The 21076-nt window shown below is 39.9% G+C and overlaps 1 protein-coding gene across 1 annotated transcript in view; it reads right to left on the bottom strand.

The window, feature by feature from the left end:
* Positions 1-21076, bottom strand: part of LOC145486211 (uncharacterized) — a 46251-nt gene that overhangs the window by 16352 nt on the left and 8823 nt on the right. The window contains exons 8-44 of the mRNA XM_081464822.1: positions 20574-20786; positions 19704-20047; positions 19131-19368; positions 18654-18670; positions 18056-18097; positions 17591-17644; positions 16783-16893; positions 15808-15876; positions 15173-15217; positions 14757-14810; positions 14016-14069; positions 13446-13499; positions 13006-13113; positions 12522-12566; positions 11586-11639; positions 11060-11104; positions 9925-10122; positions 9590-9643; positions 8930-8974; positions 8333-8386; positions 8192-8245; positions 7864-7917; positions 7196-7249; positions 6951-7004; positions 6142-6186; positions 5788-5841; positions 5632-5676; positions 4907-4960; positions 4054-4107; positions 3536-3589; positions 3226-3279; positions 2674-2727; positions 2293-2337; positions 2139-2183; positions 1958-2011; positions 1405-1458; positions 594-647 (exon numbers count right to left, since the gene is read on the bottom strand). Coding sequence (XP_081320948.1) covers positions 594-647; positions 1405-1458; positions 1958-2011; positions 2139-2183; positions 2293-2337; positions 2674-2727; positions 3226-3279; positions 3536-3589; positions 4054-4107; positions 4907-4960; positions 5632-5676; positions 5788-5841; positions 6142-6186; positions 6951-7004; positions 7196-7249; positions 7864-7917; positions 8192-8245; positions 8333-8386; positions 8930-8974; positions 9590-9643; positions 9925-10122; positions 11060-11104; positions 11586-11639; positions 12522-12566; positions 13006-13113; positions 13446-13499; positions 14016-14069; positions 14757-14810; positions 15173-15217; positions 15808-15876; positions 16783-16893; positions 17591-17644; positions 18056-18097; positions 18654-18670; positions 19131-19368; positions 19704-20047; positions 20574-20786 — 2780 coding nt within the window. The remainder of the gene's footprint in view (positions 1-593; positions 648-1404; positions 1459-1957; positions 2012-2138; positions 2184-2292; positions 2338-2673; positions 2728-3225; positions 3280-3535; positions 3590-4053; positions 4108-4906; positions 4961-5631; positions 5677-5787; positions 5842-6141; positions 6187-6950; positions 7005-7195; positions 7250-7863; positions 7918-8191; positions 8246-8332; positions 8387-8929; positions 8975-9589; positions 9644-9924; positions 10123-11059; positions 11105-11585; positions 11640-12521; positions 12567-13005; positions 13114-13445; positions 13500-14015; positions 14070-14756; positions 14811-15172; positions 15218-15807; positions 15877-16782; positions 16894-17590; positions 17645-18055; positions 18098-18653; positions 18671-19130; positions 19369-19703; positions 20048-20573; positions 20787-21076) is intronic.

Raw genomic sequence — 21076 nt, 5'->3', positions numbered from 1 at the left:
GTTCAACAGAGAAAACTAAATTTTCAGCTTATAGCTGATCATATACTACAAATATTCCACCAAAACCTTTGACCACTTTACGACAGAACCATGTTTGATTTCACAATACCCAGGTTTGTGAATTTAAACTCATTTTTCGATTCTATTTCTCGACTCTTTTAAATTTCGGCACTAAAGTTTACTTACGAACTATCGCAAGTTACTGGAGATCATTTATACGGTCAATTCATCACTTCTAAATATTGACATAAATAATAATATTTTTTTTTGTCAGATCAATTTTAATCATAAAGCAACGCTATTTCTATCACTATACAAATGTATTCTAGAACTATTTGCTGCCTTTGAAAGTAGGATGTCCAGGCGTCGTCATAGAAACTCCCAAGAAACTGTCGCCAACTTTACAACAAGACGACACTCCAAACGAAAAAGGTAACTTTTTACATGGAAATTTGTAGCCACTTTATGGCAGATCTTGAACTGCCACGTGGAATTGTTGGTCACCTTTTACATGTAAGAGAGTCCTGGCTGAAAGCAAACTTTGATTTTTATCTGGTTTGTTAGTAGTCTATAATACATAATGATAACTTTACCGTTTCACCCTTAGAGCCAGCTTCTCCTGACGGACCAGACAGACCTAACGAACCCTGGGAAGGAGAGAATGCAAAATAAAAATAACAGTATGCTAGAAAAACTAACCTGGAACCTCGCTGAATAGTCACGTCGCGATAAACTCATGACCACGTACGAGAAGAACACGTATGAGTTTAATGAAAAAGTGTTACAAATACCTCGAATTTCAGTGGCGGATCCGGCTTGCCCTGCCGGTTTTTCTTCCTTCTGCGTTTCTTTTTTGAACCCAAAATAAGGTAGGAGGAGCGGGCCCCACGGGCCCCTCCTCTCGGTCCGCCACTGAATTTCCTCTGCACGTTCACGTGCACAATGTAAGCGTATAAATTCACCCAATATATTAGAGTTCCGTACAAATGTTTACTGTCAGTCCAAAGCTACGAAATATTAATTGTGTCCCCTACGGCTGATCCCCTTTTAGTCCGCAGACACCATGGCTAGAAGGGTTCTCAATTGAACGTCGAAAGTAATCAGGTAATTACTTTAATTTGGTTTTACTACGGTTTGGTTTTGGTCTTACGACACTCATTTGAATACTGCCCTAGAACCGACAAGTACGAATCAAATTGTGAAAGCAACTAGAAAACAGAGTTTGAGGTTGTTGTTTAAAAGAAGACACCAAAATACACACCAATTCTCTAAATTCAGCCGTTGGTTTGAAAACAAAAAAATACTTATGGAAAAATACAACGCAACTACCATTCTTGTCAACAATTTTTTTACTCTCTTAGATGCAAGCAGAGTGACTCAACTGAATGGAAGATAGTTGCTTACCACACGCCCACTAGGACCTTGTAACCCAGGTTCCCCGACCGGGCCAGGAGCTCCCTATTAAAGAGAAAAGAAAATTAACTGAAATCTTACAATGGTTTTAGATTTGATAAGCATTTCTTAAACACAACAGAAGAATTGGGCGTTGATAGTCGGGAAGTTAAAAGAATAGCAGAAACGTAAAATTCATTGCCTTGTATATCGTTACAGTCAACTGCGCTTAGTTGTGCTGCAGAATACGTTGCAGTTTAGCTGGACTTGATTTGAATTTCATTTGTTTTGAAAGTTTGGATTTCATCTACTAAAGGATGCAGGACCTCAAAATGTCAGGAAATTGAGCCTTATCATGTTTTGCAAAGCCTAAATTGCACCTGCGGAGTCAACGAGAGAAATGCACGTGACAGACAGGAGTGGAGGAACTTTGTAGCCGCTCTTAGAGCCGACGGGCGTACAGGGGAGTGGGCGAGGCAAGGATGTTTTGCAAGCTGTGAAAAAAGTAAACTTGAAACCTGGAACAAAAGAGACAAATGCATGTGATTGCTTTTTCATTACTTACAGCTCTTCCAGGTTTGCCCTGGTCACCGCGTTCACCAGATATCCCAGGTGCACCCTTGATAAAAACAACAGCAAGAAATAAACAAACAAAAGAATCTAAAATGCTTAATTTAAAAAAAAACAGTCCAACGAAACCTTGTGAAGGAAATGAGCAAGAAAAACACAGGCTTTGTGCAACTTACAACTGTTCCACCAACACCTTTGTCACCAAATTTTCCTACGAAACCCTGAAACAATCAAACGAAAGAAAACTTTCAGTCCACCAAAAATAGTGCTATGATACCTCATATGCGAAAAATACCATTGGTAGTAATTTTATTTTTAAGACTTCCTTACCCGACTTCCCGGGATACCATTGAGGCCGTCGTCTCCTTTAGAACCCTGAAATGAAATTTAAAAAGGTTTCACTAATATATGAACATTTCTTTTATTTCAGCTTTTAGTCTGAGTTCTTGGTCCTGCAGTTTTGGTGCTACACTAAAATGGCGAGCTGCACCATTTCCAATGTTCTTTATTAATGGCTCAACGAAACAAGAGATTAAAACAACACAATATCGAGCGACTCTAAAACAACATATCGCGTTGATGGCTTGCCCGCCCGTTTATTAGCATTGCAGGGAGAGATTCAATGTCGCTCACGCCTGAGAATTAAGTTAAAAATAAAAGGAAAGGAATCGACGCCGTGTTCTATCCATTCTGTTTTGTTTGAATGGTTACCTTTGCCCCAGGAGTTCCATCTTGCCCGGTTGAGCCAGGAGACCCTGATAATCCCTAAATAAGAAGAAGAAATTCGGTTTGTTTGTTTTTACACATGTAAAAAGGTCAGCGGGTAGCGGAAAGACTGATGGAAGTCTTGAAACATTTATTGTGTTAGATGTTAGATGTTAGATGTTGAATGTTTTAAGTGGTCGATGCTCTTAGCTACAACTAGCTGGTTCTCAGGCATGCCACTTAAACTGAAAGAAAAAAAAGAAATCTTTCAAATAAACATGATAAGCTTAAAAATCCCAACTGGCGGGAGGCAGACCAGTTGGCTATTTACAAGCATGACAGAGGAGTTGAAACAAGAAACAACTCCAGTTAAGTGGTCAGAACGGGACTTGAACCCGCGATCTGCGGATTTCAAGTCCGGCACCCTAACCACTCGGCCACGCTGCATCCTCCGGCCTTGTTAGATCTGTTCTACACAGCAGATGAAAGAAAGGAGAAAGGAATAGTACAGCATTTGTATAATGGACGTTATTGTGCCGTATATATTTAGGAGCTCACCACTTCGCCTGGCACCCCCGGTTCACCAGTTTCACCAAGCTCTCCACCTGGCCCCTGCAAAACAACAGAACCAAATCTAGTTTATTTTCTATGCCTTTGTGCAACAAATTACCGTATATAACGTGAACATTCTGTATCTTAACCCATTGTCGATTCGAAATGAAATTGTGGCTTGAGTGTCCACAGCATTTTAACAAAACCATAAACATATCATGTATATTGCCAAATTGCAATTCTAAATTGCAACGAAAAACGTGATCCCGGAAGTGAGGAGCTAAAATTTCCACTCGTTTGCTCAGGCCTCGTTTACCTGCTGTCCAGGAAGTCCAGGCGCTCCGATTGTTCCAGTGGGCCCAAGACTACCCTAAAAAGAAGCGGGAGAAAACCAAAAAAGCACTCTGTTTACGATACGTACATTATTTTCTCGTCGTAAAACCTCGCCATTCTGTTCAGTCTTCGCTATGTTACCTTCTCATTCCAGTGACCTCTTTTCTTACAACTGTCCTGGGCTATGTTGCCCCAGAACAATGTGTCTAATTGTATATAATGTAAAGCTAGCGACAATTTTGCCGAAATATTTACGATAAGAAACAAGTCAGAACGCACTAAACATGCAATTAATACCTATTGTACTTGTGATTCGACCAAACCTGATGCAAAAATGAGGGTAAGTCTAAGAGTAACAGGAAATTTGGGTGAACTTAAATCGTGGACCAATGACTACTCATATAGATTAAGAAAGCTCGTACAGACAAGCAGGACAACCAATCAGAACAAACGTAATTCCATCGTCATTTTATAAAAAATGTTTGATGCTGCTGGACAAACCTTCGGTCCCTCGAGCCCAGCTTCTCCTTGCTCGCCAATCTCACCAGCTTTTCCCTAAAATAAAATCATCATCATTTAACCATTAACATCATCATCATAAAACATCAAATCGTCATTGTCATCGGTATCGTTATCGTCATCGTTATCGCTATCGTCATCCTCGTCCTCATCCTCGTCATCATCATTATCAACAACACCATCCTCGATGTGAAGTTTATTTGAAATAATTCATATATGAACTGCGGTAGTAGATGAAAGTGAAGAATGGTCATCGCAGTTAATTTTCCAATTTAAGCAATTGGAAAGAAGAAGCCTGAAAAAATCAGGGCTTCAACGGGATTTTTTGATGTTTGCTCGTTTAAGCAACATACATACAGGGCTTCAATCCCGTTGAAGCTCTGATTTTTTCAGGCTTCTTCTTTCCAACTGCTTAAATTGGAAAATTAACTGCGATGATCATTCTTCACTTTCATCTACAACCGCAGTTCATATATGAATTATTTCATATAAACTTCACATTATTTCACTCCTCACGGGAAGATATGAACTCAATTAATTGACCTCGCTCCCAATGTGTGGCTTCATAGCTCAGTTGGTAGAGCATCGCACCGGTATCGCGGAGGTCACGGGTTCGAATCCCGTTGAAGCCCTGATTTTTTCAGGCTTCTTCTTTCCAATTGCTTAAATTGGAAAATTAACTGCGATGATCATTCTTCACTTTCAACACCATCCTCGTCGTCATTATCGTTGTGATCTTCATGGTCATCATGATCTTCAGCATTTTCTCTTTGCCCGGACAATGTGCCGTTGTTGTTTAATCTTCGTAACTCACTAAAATTGTTGTCAAACGTACCTGTTCTCCTTTAATTCCCATGGGGCCTTGAGTTCCTGGGCCGCCAGGGACACCCTTAAATACAGCAAGTCAATAACAATCATATCTTAGAAAAGTTTCATTTGACTACAGCGAGATTTTAACAGAGTAAATTGTTAACAATTCTTAATATTGCAAAGGCACGAAATAAATTGTTGTTGTTATACCTTTGTCACATTAAAATCATGGATTACTTTTGTGCGCACGTCTTTACATCTTATTTGTTTGTTTGTTTGTTTGTTTGTTTGTTTGTTCACTTATTTTTGTTTTTGTTTCTGTTTTCTTTTTTTCTATTTATTTAGATGCCAAAACGTGACTGTATAGTCCACGCTAATGTCTTGATGATTGGTGCTGGTGCGGTTTTTTACTTTTATTTCGTCAAATCAACAGCAATTAACACATGTAACAAACCATAAGACACACAACGACACGACGAACCGCAAATCAGGTCTTGAGGCCGATGTCAAGCGAACCGGTGAAGCGCAAACCAAGGAACAAGGGTCTTTGTTTGCCTTGTATGTATGTTGCTTAAACGAGCAAACATCAAAAAATTTGATGGATTAACAAGCGTCCCACATGTTTTTTAGCAACTACACTACACAGCTATCCTAAGTACACACAGTCCTTGAATCTGCACAAAGAGCAAAGAGTCTACCACACCGAGACCTTCAAAACAAACTTAATAAAGTCTAGAGACCGATATTTACCGGGGGTCCATCTTTACCGGGTTTGCCAGAATCTCCTTCTTCGCCCTGTAAAGAAAAAGGTACATCAAAAAGTGGCCCCCACGAATTATATCATAACAAAAAGGAGATGACAAAATCAAACAGCACGTTCATATAAATAAGGTTTGTAAGACTTACATGTAAACCTGGCGAGCCAGATCTACCTGTCCTTCCAGTCACTCCACGCGCTCCCTATTGGACAAAAAATATGTGAAAAAAAAAACCTTTTGAAACAAAGCTCATTATATAGAACTCAAACGATAACAGTCTTCCAAACTTATCCTAATGAAAACTTTTGCGGTATTTTTTGGATAGCTTATTTGTATTTGGACTTTCTTTGCAGGCTGGGGATGATTCTTTTAGCATTGACTTTGCATTTTAATTGTTTTACAAACACTGCCCTAGCTGTCTCTCTTAAACTTGGGCTGGATTAAGCGTAAAAGGGAAAATAAATGTTTGTTTGTGTCGCTGTCGTCGTTGCTGGCAACTTACTTGTTCTCCAGGAACCCCACGAACTCCGTAATCTCCCGAGTCTCCCTATAAAGATAAAATATCATCTGATGCTTAAAATGGCAACGTTAATGGCAAAAAATCGATTCTTTCGTCGTCGTTATGTTTCAAGATCAGAGGTGTACGGATTTAAGGCCCCGTTCACACTACGCTGGAGAAATTTGAAAACGGAGGCTTCACTCTGAAAACGCAGCAAATGTTTTTCGTCCATACCACGCCGGAGGAACTTGAAAACGCAACAATCAGCGGTCGGACCTGGAAATCAAATGGTAACCGTGACTACATCGTTTTCGAAAAGCTCCGTTTTCAAAATAGTTTCCTTCCACACTTAATCGAAAAGCCGGCTTTTTTCAAATTTTCGTTTTCGTGACAGATTAGTGTGGACGGTAGGCCTAGCCGTAGAAATAAAGCTGCGTTTTCAAATTTCTCTGGGGTAGTGTGGACGCTGCCTAGGTAGCTTTGACCATAGATTTACCAATAACAAAAGAGTGCGCGCGTGACGAAATCAAGACATCAAAAGATGAGTAGAGATATATCTTTACAATCATCTCATGCCCGTGATGCCAGACCAAGAAATAGCGCACAAATCTAAAGCTAACGTGTTTACTAGTTCAGTTATATGTCTCTAAGTATTTTTCTCTTAGAAATTGCGGTCAAAGTCGTACTCGTTGACGGATCTAGAGGTCTCTACTGTCATATCTATGCTTCGTTCTTTGTCTTAAAATATTAAATTAACATTTTTATCATCATTCACTGTGAAAAGAACCTCAATTCTTTGACACTAAACATACCCTTTCACCTTGTCTTCCAGAGTGTCCTTGCGGTCCCTCCATTCCAGGCACGCCCTGGAAGAATAATTTAAACGTCAACACAACGTCCAGAAAAGAAAATCGGAATCAATGCTCAAGTTAAAATAACATATGAAACACTTGACCGTACATTGGGAAAAAATGAGTCCGAATCAAATATCAACACTGTAAGCGATGCACCATAAATTCCAATAAAATACAAATGAAAATTAACCAAAATTACCAACCTTGATACCTCGTTCTCCAGGAGGTCCCATAGTTCCCTGCGGTCCGGGTTTGCCCTGTAAAGTGGTCGACATCTTTAGCAACTAAAAGCCTCATAAGCACAAAACTGGCATACCCTAAACTGCCGCTTATTAGCTGGCAGATAACCGAGCTGCGATAACCGAGATTCAGAAATTTCCGATCACTACTGTACGATCGGGACACCATTTAGAGAGGTTCCTGATCGATGCTGATAGAGTGATGCCGATAGACTAATTTAAGTGGTGTTATGTAGAATGCTACACATGCTGTTATTGAAAAAGCAACATCGAAAAAGGCATCTTAGATATACCCTTAACTGCCGTTTTTAAGCCCTGGGTTGGTACAACCTCGCCAGGAATTTTAGATGGGTTTATAAAAGGAGGGGCTTGTATCCGAGGGGGATTATAACCGGAATAAGAAAACTGTTTCGTTAACGAGCTATAGCTGTACATGTTGATCTAAAAAGGCTTTTCATTTACTGGTAATTAGGCCTGAAAACATCAGAATAAAACGAATACAAAACAAGGAAAACTAAAGGGGGGCTTACATCCGAGGGGGACTTAAAACCGGATGTATTTTTTGTCTACAGGTAGATGGGTCTAGCCGGGGGGGCTTATAAGCAGCAGTTTACGGTATCTTTGATACTCACCCTGGAACCAACTATTCCCATGATGCCTTGCGCGCCAGGGTCACCGGTCGCTCCCTACAAATGGTACAAGGACACGGAAAGTTGACGTTTGGAAAACTTCATATCCATGCCAGTTAATGGTAACAAATAAACCACATTGTTATATAGCTTGAGTTAAGTTTAATCTAACGCGCGTTCTTACTGGTTGATTTATGGTCACGGGGCAATGGCTAAATCTAAACGTCGCCCTGGAGGACAACAATTACGCAATTGTTGGAAATATCCAGATTCAAGAGAAAACAAACCCAACTGTTTCCCAAGAGTAATCAAGTGTATTTTAAATTCGTACCCGCTTTCCTCTTTGTCCCGGCCTGCCACGTCCTCCAGGCATCCCGGTTCTCCCCTAAAATGGTAGCAAAATAGGAAAATAAAAACTTTGCTGATCTCATTGAATTAACTATAAACAGACGATGTAGCAAACACTTTATACCGGTTTTCCCTTGTCACCATGTTCTCCTCTCGATCCAGGAATTCCCGGGTTGCCCTAAACAGGAACAAAAACGAGCTGGTAAACAATTTAAATCTGTTAATCATATACAAAATTGATCTCTCTTGTGGCGCAGAGGGGATTGATTTAGTGTCTCTTAGCCAGAAAAAAACAGATTCATTTTATCATCACAGTTTTTGCTTCAGTAAAAGCGTTTGCAGTCTGAAACCATTTTGGGAAATCTGAAAATCAACCCTTTTCAAATTTTGAATGCTGATTTGAATTCCAGATGAAACCTTTAGCCTGTTTATAACTGAAAACTAAGCCAACCAAGCCACTTTGTTACACCTCCCAACTCAAATATGTTTTCCGGCTGGAAGAGAACGTGTCACGTGTCATGGGTCAAAACTCACTAACTCCCTAGGAAAAACAAAATACTAACTCCCAAGGGAGAAAAAAAAGCTCTAACTCCCTAGGGAAACAACAACTTTCGACTCGCACGTGATCGTGATCTTGGGGAAACTCACTGTTTCCCGTGGGGCCGGTCATTAAATACCATGCATACGTTATCGCGCCATGTAATACCATTCATGTACGTACCGGGGATCCCTGATATCCTCGGGATCCAACATTACCAGGACGACCCTAAAACAGGTAAAGTAAGTATGGGCCATGAGATAATGTTACCAATAAACTACCGTATTACGCTAACGTCTGGCAAGGTAAAAATCCTAATTTATGGTTAACTTCGTGATAAATTGTATGAGTTCACAATGAGAAAAGTCTACCGAATCCCAGGTCATTTCAGAGTTACTTTGATATAGGGCTAAGCTCGTCATATTTTAAAGTTCAAGTCTGCATATTAGCCATCAGCCCGGCGCTTATTCCGGTTCCTGTAACATGACGCAATTAGGAATATTCCCCCTGGATGGAATGATAGTCCATCCAAGGGTTACTCCCAGCATTAAGTTGACCGGTACCCATTTGTACACCTGGGTGGAGAGAGGCACTGTGAGAGTAAAGTGTCTTGCCCAAGAACACAACACAATGTCCCCAGCCAGGGCTGGAACCCGGACCGTTCGATTCCGGAGTCGAGGGCACTAACCATGAGGCTACCGCTCCTCTACTAAGCTCGTCCTAAACTGTCACGTGATTGTTCCGATTATACATAGGAGCTACACGTCACGGAAATCACATCTGGAGAAAAATTAATCAATTTTCGTTGTTACACAGCTCTATTAGTAAAGTGTCTAGACTTACCGCTTTACCGCCTGACCCTTGTCCGCCAATTTCTCCTGCAGGACCAGTATCACCCTAAACATGGAAATCAGAACGGTCAGACGTCAGTTCTGTGAGTACTTGTATCCGCAAAACACGTGGTTTTAATCTTTTCAATTTTTCAAAAGAACTAAGTTATTTACGACAATTTATGACCCTGTGAAGAATTTCTAATACTTTACAAACTGTATGCTATACTGCGTTGTTTGAACCCTACATCATTTAACTAATTCTATTCACTCTAATCTGATGTAATTAAGCATAATTGAATTCTCAGTGCATACGATGACGAAACGCAGGAAGATTATCTTACTCACGATGGAACCCTTTCCTCCAGTCGGTCCAGTCTCCCCAGTCTCTCCATCCATTCCCGCCGATCCTTTAGAACCCATGGACCCCATGTCGCCGCTATCGCCTTGGTAACCGATGTATCCAACGTTACCAGACCTCCCGTTTTGTCCTTTCTGTCCTGGTAATCCGGGAGCTCCTGGTGATCCGGGTGGACCGGCTGGGCCCTAATTGGGATAAATATGCAACACTTTAAAAAAAATCATTTCTTTCTGGCCATTCAGTGGTGAATCTAGAGGATTGTCTTAAGAGGGCCCTTCAGATATACAACTCTACACTCCCCCTTTCCCAATTTTAAGGACGTCCAAATAATTGATAATATCTGAAACTGACGACAAAAAAATCATCATATCTCAAAACAATCTTGTTGATTTAGGGACACATGAAGTTACAAACCAGGCGAGGCTCCCGTCCACACTAACCCGGAGAAATTCGCTAAAACTACATCCTTATGACTTGATTACGGACAGCTTTAAAGACAGTGTGATGACGCTTGTATAGTACACAGGAACATGCCTAGCTTTGATGTCCGCTTTTTTTGGTGTCGGATGGTGAAGATGGTCTACCGATCAAGCTTTCCAGAGTAAAATAAGATCGTACTCCAGAACTGGGCTTATTGCTTGGAAACGAAGTACAACGAAAACCTCAAGATATCTACCAGTGGTTTTACATGCAAATTATGTGCAAACATACCGCGTATCAGTGCACAATTGACAGACGAAATTATTGTAGTGGACATCTGGATGCACACTTGGTTGGCCATAACAGCCCACGTCATCTTCTGTTGTTTCAAAGTGTTAAAACAACAAAAGGAACAAATTTGACTCTTTAATTAACAAAATGTTGTACATCAAACATTTAAGACCACGTTTTTTGAATGTACAAACAGATTCGATCCGCGCTAAAGTCTTCGTCTAACTTAACTTCATTTATGCAAATCTACAGGTCTTGCCTCTTTTGAAGTAGTTCTCGCTTATTTATTCCTTGATAATGGCGCAATGAGGTCGCCGAAACGTCGGAACATTATATCGGTAGTTTTTACTTGCTTATGTATTTCAAAAGTATTATTCACTCTTTTTCTTTTGACAGAGGAAATTCACTTACCTGATTACCTTCCGTTCCCTCGACACCTTTAGACCCTGGAGAACCCTGAAATAAGGAGCACTTTTTGTTTGTTTTGGAGGCCCAAGACTAACAATAGTTTGAATACTGGAAGCCATGGGGGCGGAGGAAGGGGTAGAAAAGATGTGTCAGTTAAACAGTAAAGTATTTATAAGCTTCCTTTCTTCGTTGGGCAGCTAAGAATTTTCTTTAGCGATAAGAGTTATTTCTCTAGCTCCGAACTCTGTCAAACTGTAAAGCGCTGTTCAACTTTGGAATATTAAAAAATATTGAAAGAAATTTCGAAAGTACAACTTAAATTAAAACGATAGGGCTGTATATAGCATAATCATTATTTCCTGAAACCGTGACCTCGGAGACTCACTTTTTGTGCCCTAGACACAGCAAGAAAATTCCAAATGTGGAAAAGACAGAACAGCCTAAAAAGTGTTTGATAATTTTGTTGGTTAACGACCGCTGTTTAGAAGCTAAAAGCAGTGAACCGGAATAATTATTGTGTTTTCCTTACCGGAGTACCAGTGTTTCCCGGTTTCCCAAGGAATCCACGAGGACCACGTTTTCCCTAAGCAATAAGAACGAACAAGATCATCAATTGCCATGCACTTTATATCACGCTAACCATACAAGCCCTAACCAAGTTATCCCAGACTCTCCCTTCTCCCACCTGGGTTCAACCCTTCGTAGTGCTGGAAAGAGAGAGTTCAGGGAATGGTAGGTAAAAAAAATATAAAAAGCGTAAGTCTGCATACCAGCCAAGTGGCCCATCAGGCCGGAGCTTATCCCGGTTTCTGTAGCATGAAGCGACTAGGAGTATTTCTACTCCTCCCCTGGATGAGATGCTAGTCCATTGCAGGGTTACCCCCAGCATTACCTTCGCCGGTACCCATTTATAAACCGGGGTGGAGAGAGGCACTATGAGAGTAAAGTGTCTTGCCCAAGAACACAGGACAATGACCCCGCCAAGGGCTTGAACCCCGACCGCTCGATCCGGAAACGAGCGCACTAACCATGAGGTCACCGTGCCTCCCACTTCAAGTAATGGACTATTTATTCATTTGCAAAAAGATGGAAATGAATGGCTTTTCCGCGATAGAAGAAGGAAGAAAATCTCTGGGTCCAGCAGGTTAAAGCTAGTACGATTGAGTGCCAATGTTTCCTTGCATCACATCTCAATAAATTATCAGGACAAAAATTTGAAGAAACGTAAAAATAATAAGCTTCGATAGTTAATGGTTTGATCGTAGAACAGAAACATTACAGATGGCGTCAAAGAATACCGTGTAGCCCTGGTGCCTCATCCGAGCTCACACTCCACACAGGCCGGAATATATAAATTAAAATGCTAATAATAAATGAATAAATATAATAAATAAATAAATAAATAACACAACTTTGAATCATCAAACATTGGGACCACGATCACTAGAAAAAGTAATCAACTGACCGGTTTGCCATCAATTCCTGGTGATCCATCTAATCCTTGCACGCCCTTGAGAACGGAGAAATCTAACGATTAAAACCGCGGGATTTCAATGTATGCTCTTCCTAACGATCGCGCATTTTTTAATATCTTACATCATTCGGTGGGGTAATGCTCTTTTTTCCCATTCCAAGAAACAGCACCCTATTTAGAAGGGAACACGACGTGGCGTATCTCGTTTTTTGGTCTTTCCATGCCGACAAGACAAGAAATGATTAAATAATAACTGATCCCAGGAGCGCTTATAAAAGCAAACAAACAGCCAGTATTATAACATAATTACAGCATTTGCATTGGCATCGTTTTTACCAATGATTTGTAGCGAGTCAATTCCAAATCGCTGGCGTCGTACGCCAAAATTGTTAATTTGTTTATTTAGGCATGTTTTCAAAATCGAAGGGTCGAAGTACATGGGTAATAAAAAATCCTTCTAACATTCAACGCTCACCGTTTCTCCTTCCTCGCCCCGGTCTCCCATCGAACCAATTGAACCTCGATAGCCACGAGGTCCTTTTAGGCCTGGGCGGCCATCTGCCCCAGAGTCACCAGACGGGCCCTAAGTACAAAGGTCAATCATTTAGCTGTGGGTACTTCTTTTCCCTCGGCAAGATTCCAATGCCTTTTCACTATATTTTGCGCTATGATTAAATTCTCTACAATATGATGGTAAAAAAAACAAAAAAACCTTGAAACTGCCCATTTATTTTAAAGTAACGTTGTCACGAAGATACCACGATGGATGGAAGCCGAGCGAAGAACTTAAAACACCATGCTAGGCTTCCAGTGCACATTGAGTCTTAGTACAGCTATCTCGGTGTCAAGTTTGTTTGTTTTCTTGTTTACTTTTTTCTGTCTGATTTTTATAAAACCGATTCTTTGGAAACACACCTTTTGTCCCTGCTTTCCGTGAGTGCCGGGATTTCCTCGTTTTCCTGGTTCCCCCTAAGAAAGTAGTAAATTGGAATTGAAATGCTAAGTTGAATATAAACTACAAAACGTAAGTGTAACATAAGCTTGCCATCAATTCACCTCCCAAAGGAAACTGATTTTGACAAAATTAAATTTAAAGGTTTTGCTTAAATCATATTTTGAAAGAAAAAGAAAAGGATTGGAATATTGAAGAATTTTACATCATCAGTGAAAAAAGTTAAAACAGGTACATGTAATGAGAAGAGCCACCTAAAAAGAACAGTAACAATCCTGTTGAAAAAAGTTGTTGACAAACTAGAGGCCAACGACGAAAAGTAATACACAGACATAGACAAAGACATGATATATTTTACTTGGAAAACACAATTGGCTATGGTAACGGTGCGTCCCATAGACTTGATAAGCAGAGTCTACAGGACGCACCAGGTAGTTTATAGGTGCGCCAAGAAAACAAAATAACAAAGTAAAATTCTATGTACAAAGAAATCTTTTTGTGACAAGATTGTTTATTGCATCTCATATACTTACAACCAAACCGCGCCTGCCAGGGTGACCGGGAAGGCCTAGGAAACCAACGTTTCCCTATTAAAAAAATATATATATGAAATAAATAACGACAGGGCATTTTATAAATACCATATCAGAAATGAATCTTACTTTCTCAAACTCTTTGATAATTCATCCAATTTAAACAAAGGAAATCTAGACCATTACGGTGTTCGGATACCGATATGATCTTAATTAGCATAGATTTTTACGATTTTATTCCACCGTTTTCTCCTTAGTTTTAGTTTCAATTGAAAAGATATATCAAACACCCAAAACAGTGTTTGACCACATTTCCAAACACCTCGAAGTTCGTCAAAAATACTCCGCTGCGCGTTGTATTTTCAACTCTCATCTCGATGTTTGGAAATGTGGTCAAACGCGGTCATTCGCGTTTGATATATCACATTTGGACAACACTATGCGTTTGATATACCTATCAACTAGTCTTTTTCTTAATCATTTGAAGCGAGGCGCAATTTTCCCGTCATATTTATGAATTTCAATTAAGAATCAAGCTGTTATAGTGTTTTTTTTAAATAGGAGGGTATGTGACTATTCGGGGTTATTCCCTCCCTCCCCTTCTTAAACAGCTGTCTCTTTTTAAGAAAACTCCCCCCACCCAACCCCTTTAAAACCTCGGAAGGTGAGTTTAAGCCCCGGGGGTAAGGAAAAGGATTCCCAGTGCTGTAATTTAGTATATAGTCTTCTCTCGTTACTTACACGAGGTCCTCTTTTCCCAACTGCGCCTCTATTGCCAGGGATTCCAGGAAAACCCTGAGAAAAAAAAACCGATAACTTGTTTACACTTACATAACGTAAAGTAAAAATGAGGACAAGTGTACAAGGGAAATTCTGAATGACACTGTTCTAATAGCTCTGATTAAAAATAGTCACTGTAAGGAAGGCACTAGAACGCCTTGGTATATGGTTCGCCGTTTTAAGGGGGTTCTTCTTAACTGGCAATATGCCAGAAGACTTCGTTCTTAGCAACAGGATTGCAGTTAAGAAGCAGCAAATCGAATCACGACTTCCGAGAAAGGACAGTAGTTTCTTCTACTCCCTGTTCCTTTTGGCTGTGAGAAAGAGTTGCCTTCGTCGCTAATTATTGGTTACCAAGGTTACTAATTAAGACTTGCCCGTGGTCCTGGCGGTCCGCGCCTCCCGGGAGGTCCTGGGTCACCCTACAACATGAAGCCAAAGTCACATTGATTTAAAAACTTTAAACAAGGCAAGATTTACGTACCAAGCTAGGTTGACTAAAGCTGATCACGTCTATTGCCGAGATTAGGAATGCTTTGTGGCTTGTCCTGAAGGTTTTTTGCCGGGTGCTAAGAAAAGGAACACTGATCAAAGTGTTCCGGGTTGCTTAGCATTTATCGGAAGGAACCGGTTGAGATGAGCGTTTTTCCAAAATCAGGAAACCAACCGAATGAGCTGGCGCTTATCATTTGCGATAGCCTTTATCACTACCAAGCCTCGCTTTGAAACTGCAGGTTACAAATTTTATCGTGGACAAATCCCCAAAGCAGCAAAGATGAAAAGAATACCATCATGTGAACAACTCGAAGGTATCTGATGTTTGAGAAAATCCCTCGCAAACGAGGCTTGGTGTGAATTTGAGCGTGTGACGTAATATTACGTTTACCGTTGTGGGTGTTCTCACTACCGTTATGCTTATGACTTAGTGAAAACAAAGCCTTACATTTATACAGTTCAATTCGCTAAGTCGCGTTACATAGTTACATATTTTATTGTTGTGAAAATTATTCACCTGTCTGGCTTGCGCCACTCCAGTGGTAATCATCGGGGCAACAACAGGACCCTTTTCACTAGACATAATCTGCACAAAAGAAAGCACAGTGAACCCTGTTAACTAGTATTTTTTACAATTTGTAACATAGGTAAAAAAATTTAAGAATTTTTACTACATAAAAATAGCTATTTTTAAAAAATAAATTTCTTGCTGCAATTGGTTTCATTTTGCTTTAAAAATTTGAAAAACGGATCCTTGCCAAAACTTGGAAACGTTAATTAAGTTCACCAACGCTGTTATCCACTCCCCATAATCTCTCCAATTTAACAGTAGTAGAAAAAAAAATAAGAAAAAAATTGTTTACTACCGATCCACTGAGTGACCAAGTGAGTGAATTATTTCTTCCCCAACTAACTGCTATATATAACCCATTCTAGCTACGCAATCGCATGGTACCTCAGTTTATTATATATCACTGAATAAAGCTATCGCATTGAGTCAAAATAGAGTAAGTTTGAAACAGTAAGCCACGAGTTTAAAGTGTGTTCATTTTATAATCTATCTTGATCCATCGTTAGACATTCTCATTTCCTAATGAGTTCCTGTAATTTGTCCACTACTGTCCTACACAATCAAACCATTACTGCTAAGTGTTCATGTTATCTAGCTATGAATTCTGTCTCTGTTTTCCAGTTTGTTCATATAGCTGTGTAATCCATTTCCAAATCCTCACCATCTTCACTTCCCATATAGACTGTCCATCAACTCTCTATCTTGTCTTGTGTTCGTCCAGAACAAAGAAAGAAAAATGTTTGTGGACAGACTACTTCATAAGGGGTTCCTGCCAATTTTGAACTTTTCTTTTAATTAATGTCGGGTATTAGTCGTTTAATCTAGAGGTCGATGTTTTTTAAAAAAATTTTGAAACGATGCAAAGAAATGGAAACCATGAAGTGTTTTAGGTAACTGAACATCGTACCAAACAAACCTTACATTAGAAGGTCCCTTCTCCCCTGGGGGTCCGGGTGGGCCTCCAAATCCCCCTCCACCCGGAGGTCCTGGTGGTCCTGGGGCCCCGGAAGGTCCTGGATCGCCGGGTTCTCCCTGTAAATCAAAACGAGAACACGAAAGTATTTTAAAAGACTTGGACGATGATTTGAGGTAAAATGCCACATTCTAAAATGTAAGAACTCTGCAGGAAAATACCTTTCGGTAGCCAATTTACGAGAATTAGAAAATTCCTGTTAATTATTATTATTATTATTATTATTATTATTATTGTTATTATTATTATTATTATTATTATTATTTTATGGAGCAGTTATCAAAGCAGCCTTAATAAACAAACGGTTACTTTGATCTACGTTGAGAATCACGTCCTTCTTACAAGTAGTAAAATTGACAGTCTTTCAATTCATCAAATATTCAAAGAACTTTTCTTTCTCCTTGACCTTAAAGGGATCTAGCGCCTGGTACTGTTTTTTTTTGTTTGTTTGTTTGTTTGTTTGTTTGTTTGTTTCTTTGTTTTGCTTAAGTGTCTGTTTTTATAATTTCTACTTTGCTTCTGTTGTTAATCATGATAGACTCCTTCGTCAGGAAATATCACCTTCTCAATCGCGTTTATTTCTCTTGTTTGCTATGATCGTCCTTCAGCTGCCGTTAATTCAAGTCAAAACAATCATGCATTCTGGCGATAAGATACTAAGCTCGGGCACTCGGCTTTACAATGTACTACGAAATGTTATGTTGCAGACTACCCATACAAGCGTGTGTGGGCTTCCTGTGGTTATTTAACATTTACCGGTTCTCCTTTTTCTCCTGGATTCCCTCTCGGTCCGGGGGGACCTTCAGAACCCTAAAAACAATTAAGCAAAAAGACTCTGTTACTTTGCGGAAGTTCTAAATAATTATTTGAAAGAAGTACCCTAAATGTTATGATACCATGCGCGCATGCAATGTTTCTGTCTGTTGGCTCCTGTAGACTGTTCACAGTCTCTCTATTTACGCACTCGAAAGAAAAAGCGAGCGGGAAGCACGTCGGGATGGGGGGTGGTGGGGTTTGCGAGCGGTCCCTACCCCCTACCCAGTCAAGTCTTCCGTTTCGCGCTGGCGTTTAGTTCTCTCGCGTTTCTGACCGCGCGTTCGATCATCGAATGAAAATACGAGAAAATAGAGGGATGTGAACAGTCTAGGCGTCTGCAGTGTTCAAATTAAATAACACTAAACAACTTGAAATAAGAGTCGCTATATCCAGAATATTAATTACCGGGGGGCCGGGTTCACCCGGATCACCAGGAGGGCCTACAATCTGAAAAATAAAACGTGAAATAGCGGGTAAATAAATTTTGGGGTTATAATTTTTTGTAACTGAACGCAACTTCAGCGTGACAACTTTACCCATCATACACTGTATATCAAATTAAGATAACAGCACAAATCAGTATTCATTACAAAAGTACATAACTTTAGTAAAGGAGTTTATGATATGAAAGGCAACAAATCACATAATGACATTTTTGACATTGTGTGATATTGGATTTATTTACTTCTTGATTCCTTTAAGCATATTGCCTAGGAATCAAGAAACTAGGTGTTCAGTTGTGGTCAACCACAACAGTATCTCCAACGAACAACAATATTTTTTAAGGAACTGAAAGTAATTTACCATCTCATTTCAAGTACCTCGTTACTCAACCAAGACTAAAAAACTTGTGGACTACAGCAATGTATATTTATATATTTACCTGTTCGTGGTTTTGAAGATTGTCAAATGTTACGTTTTGTTACGTTATTCAACGCGGTGAGGAGCCAATGAACAGTGATTCCAAAACGGACACAAGAAATTAAACGGATTTCACACTTACCGTTGTCATTTTTTCAGCTACGAAGTAAAAACAAAAACATCAATGAGTCAAAAGTTGAAAAAAAAACGTTTAATATCTATAGTAAGAGTATTACAGGAATAAAAGTGTTTTTGATTAGCTGAAGTGAAATGAAAACCAATGAGGTTACGCAAAAACTGCCTTCGAAAGATTAATTTTCAAAGTGCTAGGTACGGAAAACGTAGTATTATATGAACTAGACCTCACCTGTTTTGGGTTTTTAGAAATATGATTGGCTAAAAAGACAGTATATCTATTCAAGATATTAGCAGATAATGCGGGCTTGTTTTTCAATTCAATATAATTCAATATAATATTGCATTATCTTTAAACGAAAGACACGGCAAATTGCAATTGACAAAAAAATACAAGTTAAAATAAAACAGTAAACATGACAGGCGCTACACCAAAAGCTTTTGGAGTTTTTTTTTTAAAGACGACTCACTCTCCCCACCCTACCTCCTTTACAAACTGTATCCGTGAGCGCTCGTAGGAGTGGTTGTAACTCCCCGGAAGAGGTTGCCATGAACACATTATTCTCAGCAGGTGGTGAGACAATCTTAACAAGGGTATCCACATCCGGGTTTTCACCGGTAGTAACGGCAAACAGATCGGTTGACTGGGCTTTTAAATTGACGGCCGCGTCTCCAACAGCGTCTGATGCCGAGAACTTCCCGGATGTTATTAGAACAACTGTCTAAGGAGAGATACCGTTTTAGCAAAGAACCTTTGATATTGTCAAACAAATATCCACTTTATGAAGGAAGAGAAATGATCTTTGTTGCAAATTCTTAATTTCCATACGATTTTGAGCGAACCTAAAGAAACGTTTATCTCGGAGGAGATTCCTAGGTTTCCACTGAAAGCGTCTAACAGCTAGAAGCATTGGTACCTTCTATTCTAGGTTACCTGAAAAGGACTGGTACCCATTTCTACAACTAGGTGCAGAAAGGCACTATGAGAGTCATAATACAGGAAAAATAAATACAAGAAAAATTGCTTTAATAAAGGAAATGGCAAAATATCTGTCACCTTATTTGTACCATTCCTAGCTCCATTGCCATCCGCGTAAACCGTATTTAACACCTCCGTAAGCGCACTGCTCGTTGACACAGGACTTTCACTCCGAAAAGCGATTTCATCGATATCGTCAGTGATTGTTCTTGTGTTCAGCACAGGACCACTGTAGGAATTAAAACGCACATGGACCACAGGACCACTTCCATAGCTCACAACAGCCACGTGAGTACCTCCTTCACGGATATCGAATGCGGCGACGAATTGCTTCGCGAAATCTTTCGCCTCATTAAACTGTTCTTCACCGATCTGCGCTGAATTCTCCATTACTATTGTCAAGTCAAACTCTTTGTTACAAACTGAAATATAGCAAACAAAAAATGGTCATTTTAGTCTTAGCTTTCGAAAAAAACCGCAAAACAAAAAAACAGAAGTAAAGGATTACGGTAGGGTGTGAAGGTTTGTCTTAAAAACTGGACCCCTAAATTACAAAGTAACTGACTGGAATCTGCGAAGTTTGTACACCTAGTCAAATGTTAACGCCTCATTTCTTGTCGAAACAGCAGTCAGAAAGCATACATGCAGTTTCTACCAACAGTGTTCCAAAGTGACGCCGCTGTGGAAATAAACATTTGTCTCAAATTATGAGCTCCTCTAGTTTCAAGTCCAAAAATAGCCATTTATAATAATATGAAAGTTTTGTACCGTGAAAAGATTTACAAACTTTGCAATTACGATTGTGTTTTTTATTATTTGACCTCTGCGTCACAAAGAGTACGTATAATTACTGAGTAGTAACCATAATGAGAACCACGGCCTCGGCAAAACCTCAGCCACATTCTTAACATTACATTCTCGAGAACAGCAGAAACGCAAGGTGATTACCATTCTGTGGGTCGGTGCAGACTTGAAAACAGCCTGACAGCGGATCCAAACAGCACTTGGACTCCCCGGGACAGTCCCAGTCATAAGTCTCAGCGGCGCCACCTCCGTTTGCAGACAGACCACACAGAGTCGTCTTCTCAGGGTCGGGCTCTGCGGCCCGGCATAACAGTGGGTCCGGTGGCGCATCAACAGGCGGACATTTCCCAGGCTTCTCTAGAAGGAGAGTCAAGAGGTAAAATACATTACTTGCCAAAATTTTCTGACTTTTAAATTTCGGATGTCTTATCTCGGACGTTTCAATTTCGGACACTTTTTATCTCATTTCGGAAAAACTTTGGACAAAATTTTCGGACACTTTGCCGAAACATAGCTGGTGTAAATTTACGCCTATAAAACACGTTTAAGACTGAAACAACATCTGTGAAAATAATATGTTTTACTGCACCATCAAGGTTTTACCGATAAACCTACGAAATATTCAGCTAGAGGCGGTTCGCTCCATA

The sequence above is a fragment of the Orbicella franksi genome, chromosome 5 (genome assembly GCF_964199315.1).
Source record: "Orbicella franksi chromosome 5, jaOrbFran1.1, whole genome shotgun sequence".
In the NCBI taxonomy this organism is placed as follows: domain Eukaryota; kingdom Metazoa; phylum Cnidaria; class Anthozoa; order Scleractinia; family Merulinidae; genus Orbicella; species Orbicella franksi.
The sequence above is the reverse complement of the archived record's forward strand: the minus strand, read 5'-3'. Positions and strand labels throughout refer to the sequence as shown.